The sequence below is a fragment of the Penaeus monodon genome, unplaced genomic scaffold (genome assembly GCF_015228065.2).
Source record: "Penaeus monodon isolate SGIC_2016 unplaced genomic scaffold, NSTDA_Pmon_1 PmonScaffold_22725, whole genome shotgun sequence".
NCBI classification, from domain to species: domain Eukaryota; kingdom Metazoa; phylum Arthropoda; class Malacostraca; order Decapoda; family Penaeidae; genus Penaeus; species Penaeus monodon.
Window position 1 is genome coordinate 1 of NW_023652728.1, and position 5,166 is coordinate 5,166.

Sequence of the window (5,166 nt, forward strand, 5' to 3'; positions counted from 1 at the left end):
AACACGCTTTATCATTTTTTCGAATCTTCCCTTTCTGGAATTTTACGCTCAAATAATCCCGCTGACGCTTACTTTTGTGTATTGCACTGCGTGCAGGATTGCAGAAAGTTTCTGATCTCCTCTTTGTTGGGGGATTCATGAAGTAACAGTGTTTTCAGCTGTTCAGTGCAACTGTCTCATCTGGAACCCTGCTTTCGGTGGAATGATATGCTCCTTAAAACACACACGGCCGCACATACGCACGCACACACGAAGCGCATATGCACGAATGCACATTAACGAACACACACACACACACACACACACACACACACACATATATATATATATATATATAATATATATATATATATATATATATATATATATATGTATACATATAGATACACATACACATATGTGTGGTAGTAGGCAAACGCACAAGAAGTCAAATTACTCTTTATTTAGAGTGTACAGCTAGTGTTCGAGTGAGAGCCTAGCCGATGAGTGAGTAAGTTCCTTTGCTTGCTTGCTTGAGATTTGCGAAGTTCTGGCTTCGCCCGGGCCTTTCACTTATGGCCCGGCCTGTGTCAGCTTTTTATGGCTGTCTCATTTGTTGGTCTGACACTCGGTGCTTACCGTGGCGGTGGGATTGCCAGCAGGCGCTCCTGTAGCCGTGGTGTAAGCATCTCGCATAATCTCTTTACCAGCACGACGGCTGTGTTCTGTGGGGTTTGTCTTAGGAATTGCGTGTGCACGCAATTCTCCAAGTAGTGTATCAGTGTGGCGTTCGGCTCGCCGCAATGCATGCAACACCTCTCTTCACGTTCTATGGTTTGTATAATCTGCCATGCACAGTGGTAACCTAGGCGCATTCTGTGCAGAATGACTTCGGTACCTCTGTTGTTTATTTCAGAGAGTGCCAGTGGTTCATAGCCTGTGGCATCTGAGTACCAGCTGGCCGAGGGGGAATGTCTCGTTTCCTCTCTGTGAAGCTGCAGGAGGAAGGAGTTGGCCGTCACCGTACACTTCCTCCTAAGTAAATTTCGGCTCTGATGTATTATCATGGGATTTGGGGGCATACCCCGGCCGATTTCGGCTAATCTGTCAGCAAGCTCATTGCCTCTGATCCCTATATGGCTGGGAACCCAGTTATGATAATTCTTCTACCCTGAGCAAGCATCCTTTGTGCTATTGTGCGGATGGTTGTCAGGAGGTAGATGTTGTCAGTGGGTGAGCGCTGCTGAAGACAGTCGACGGCTCCTTTGGAGTCTGTGTGTATGACCACGTGTCCTTTCCTCATGGACGCGTGTCTCAGTGCTCCCATGATAGCAACTGCCTCTGCCTGTAGCGAGGAGGCGTTGTCTGTTACCCTCATGGATATTGTGGCATCCCTTGCTGCAAAGCCGGCGCCTGCAGTGTGGGTCAAGGGATCGACCGATCCGTCTGTGTAATATGTTCGGCTCCCCGGAGGGTGATGGTTGCAATGACCCTCTGGGTTTCTGCCTTTAGGCTAGGCGTACAATATTCACTCTTTTTGCTTGCCAGTCTCATGACCGAGAACTCTATCGAGGTTTGTGCCCACGGCGGAGCTTCGACAAAGTCAGGGTGTGGGGAGTCCATGCCCTTGGCCAGTAGTGGTTCTTTGAGCTGATGACGTATTAGCACCCTGGCTGTGTGAGACAGCCAGGAGTTGTTTGCAAACAGCTCGTTATTTGTTCTAGGCTTTGATTTTTTGTGTTTGGGTTTGTTTTCCCTGGATGCCCTCTTGGACGTTAGGACATTTGGCTTTTTTCCCTTATTTTCTTTTTTTATGTGCCTTTGATGCACACCTCAGTTTGTGTCCCTTGCTACAGAACCCCACATTTTGGCTTGGCTGTACATTTTAGCCTGGTGGTTTGCCCGTACTTCGGCACTTAAAAACACCAAAGGGGTTCAGGCAAAAATGGTATTTTTGGGTCCCCCAGTTACCCAGATCAAGGGTGGAGCTTGGGGTCCCTTTCATGGTCACCGGGACTTGCCGGTTGGAGTCTTCCCCCCTTCGACAATCGGGAAGCCCCCACGACCTGTGGGTGTGATGTTATCACCCCACATCGTATGAGATGAGAAGCCAAGTAACCATCTTGATCCTTCTCCTCGGGTTCATGGCGAGGGCCCATTTCCCCCCATTTTAACCCCTTTTGTCTCCGCAGGAAAAAAAAGGTGGTTGATTTTGGGCACGATGATCATGCCCTGATCTCGCGCAACCCCGGATCGCAGCCGATTTGGTGGTTTCCCCAAATGCCCTTACCATTTGGGTAGGTTGTCGAAGCCTTGGGGTTTTAAGGGGGACTTAAAATTGGGGAAACCCCTTTGGGGGTCCAGATCGCCATCGGGTCGGACCCCGGGCCTGTCCGTTTCGGCCCGCCCTTTCGGTTTGGGTTTGCTCGTGGAGGCACCACTTTTTGGGGGTTCAGCTGGGGCCCTGTTTCAGTCGGGGGTCGTTGAGGGGGGCCAAAACCTTCGGTCTGGGTGTGGCCTGGGGGCCACACGAGGTAATTGGGGACAGACATTTTGTACAGATTTATTCGTCGTCGGCCATTTTGGGCAGCAGGCTGACGGTCACCCTGTGTCGGGGTTTTCTTTTGCCCCCCGAGGCAGTAAGGTTCAGGGTGGCTGCCGTGGTCTGGGCCTTGCAGGGGCGAAACGGTAAGGTTTGTCTGGGGGGGATTTTGGTTTATATTTTCCTGTATTTGGAGGCTTCATCCATCACCCCCCACCCCCACAAAGGGTCCAAAAAGGGGGGCTGAGTGCTAAAACCCAATTTTAACGAACAGGGTGATGAGTGGATTACGCACCCAAATTAGCCGATTGCCTGGTACACAGGACGGTGGGGTACAACGGCAGCATGACGCTTGACCTACCCTCCCGAGGGAGACCCCCCGTTGACCTGACCGGGCCTGGATCGGGCCCCCTGTCTTCCCAGAATAGAGGCCCAAAGAGGGTGTTGCTAGCCACGGGCGTATCGTGCAAAGGCATCGTCAACCCCCCAGGGCCCCCTCTCCCAGTCACAAGGGGGCCACCCCGGCAAACCGTGGGTAGGGGTCAACCCCTGGGATATCCCAGAGGGGATGCCCTTCCACCTACAGGACATCCCTTGATGGGAACACTTGCTCCTCCCTCAGTGAGGAAGGGAGCTCTTTTACTTTTTTCCCGGGGTTCCCTCCGTTCCCGGGGGGGACCTTACCCTTTTTTTAAAAATGAATCCCCCTTTTTTCCCGAAAAAGCCCCAAAAGGGTTTCACCTCATTGAGAAAAAAGGGGGGGCCTGCACCTGTTTTCCGTCAGTTCCTTCATCCTCTGGAAAAAGCCGGCCCCGTCTGTTTACCACAGGAGGGAGAGGAATTAACATTTTTCCCCGGAGGGCCCAGGAGACGGTTTTTTTAGGTGGATCCCTCTTTTCTCTGAAACATCCAAAAGGGTGTTTCACCTAGTGGAGAAGGGGGGTCCTGACCTGTTTCCCGTAAGCCCTTCGTCCCTCTGGAAACAGAACCCCAGACTGTTTTCAACACAGTGGGGGAGAGGAGCTGACTTATTTTCCCGGCATTCTTTGGCAGGGGAGTTTAAATGAATCCCCCTTTCTCTGAAACACCCAAAATTTCACCCAGTGAGGGAGAGGGGGCATGTACCGTTCCGTAAGTTCCTTTATCCCTCTGAATTAGTAAACCACAGATATTTCATCACAGGGGGGAAAAGACAAATTTTTTCCAGGTATTCCTATCACGGGAACTTGAGTTCTGTCTAGCAGCTGTATTTAAAAGAACCTGGCGAAGCCTGACAAGGGGCTCTACCGCCATGCCCCATTCGAAAGAAAAAAAGGCGTCATCAAAGGTCTGCCAGCCCTCCCTAAAAAAAGAAAGGGAAAATCTATGCACACCGTAAGGGAGGCCTTCTAAGGCCCCCCCGAACACCCCCCCCTGCGGGAGGTAAAGTCTGCCCCCGTCCAGCCGCGCCCGAAGAGGGGTCCAGTTCACCAAAGGGGTGACAGAGTCATCCCAATGCCAAAAAATTTTGCATAGGAAAGAGTAGGTAGTAGGGCACGATGCTAAGCAAGCACATACATCGTGGGATCAAACAATGGGGGGCGCGTCACCGTCCGGTTAAAAGCGGAAAAGGGCCCAGGCCAGTTTCAGGGACCGGCGCGGTGCTCCTTTTTAAAAGCCCATGCAAAAGCCCACGATGGGGATCATGGATCATGGTAACCCCTTGGGGGTGCTCGGCTCCCCCCGCCCCCCTTGCCCGGGCCCCATTCCCCTCTCTCTGATGTCCAATTTAAAGGGGATTCACCGCGGGAGAGAGGGGGGAGGAGTTTTAAAAGGGTTTTTTTTTTGGATCGGCGGCTTAAAAAGCCAGCCGCGATGTATACTCCGAGTCAGGTCCGTGACTGCGCGGTGATAGGCGGGAGTCGGATCGCCAAACCCCCTGGACCGCTCTACCCAGCGCGGAAGCTTTTCGCACTTTTGGGCCCACAGCACCCCCTTCCATTTAGCGGTCGGAAACAACCCTTTGAAAACTGCATTGTCCGGAGATCGCAGGCTTGCAGGTCGTGCTGAAGCCTCCGGGCTGTACAATGGTAACTGTCGGCCCCTCATTGAGGGGTCGGGGGGTTCGCGCCCCGCCCCGGCGCGAAAGTTTAATTGTCGCCCTGGGGTCACTGCTGTGGCTGGGCACCCCGGGGGGGTAAGGACAGGTTCAGCCCGAGTCAGCACCAGCTGACACACTGAGGATCGGCATTAGTGAAACCCCGGGCCCGGGGTCCCCTCATGGCATAGCCCCGGGGGAGGCCAAAACTTGCAATCGGATTATCCTTGGTCGGGACGGGGTCGCTCCTGGGTGCGGAGGTGATGGTTTTAATGTCCCCCTTATAACCGGGGAAAGGGGCCCTCATGGGTGGGGCGGGGAGGTTGGTGGGGCGTTTATGAAACATGTGAGCAGTCTTGGAGGTCGCGGGGCAAGTAGATGTCTCGTTGCCGTGAGGCCCTAGGACGAAGCGGCGCGGGGCCTGCGGTCCGAAGCTGCCTTCCGAATGCTCCCGGGGGCCTGACTCCGGAGCTACAGAAAGTCAGCGGGGGAGCTATGGTGGTTCCCTAGACCACTCTGTGCGGGCACCGAAAATCCTGCTTTAACGAGGTCCGGGGAGGGTGGGGGG

The 5,166-nt window shown here is 53.4% G+C and overlaps 1 protein-coding gene across 1 annotated transcript; it reads right to left on the reverse strand.

Annotated features, from left to right (window-relative positions):
- Nucleotides 1–2,300: 2,300 nt before the first annotated feature.
- On the reverse strand, nucleotides 2,301–2,997 carry LOC119570178 (proline-rich protein HaeIII subfamily 1-like). Its single transcript, XM_037918025.1, has 2 exons — nucleotides 2,914–2,997; nucleotides 2,301–2,678 (listed from the first exon to the last, which is right to left on the reverse strand). The coding sequence occupies exons 1-2, from the start codon at nucleotides 2,995–2,997 to the stop codon at nucleotides 2,301–2,303; spliced, it is 462 nt and encodes a 153-aa protein (XP_037773953.1).
- Nucleotides 2,998–5,166: the final 2,169 nt, after the last annotated feature.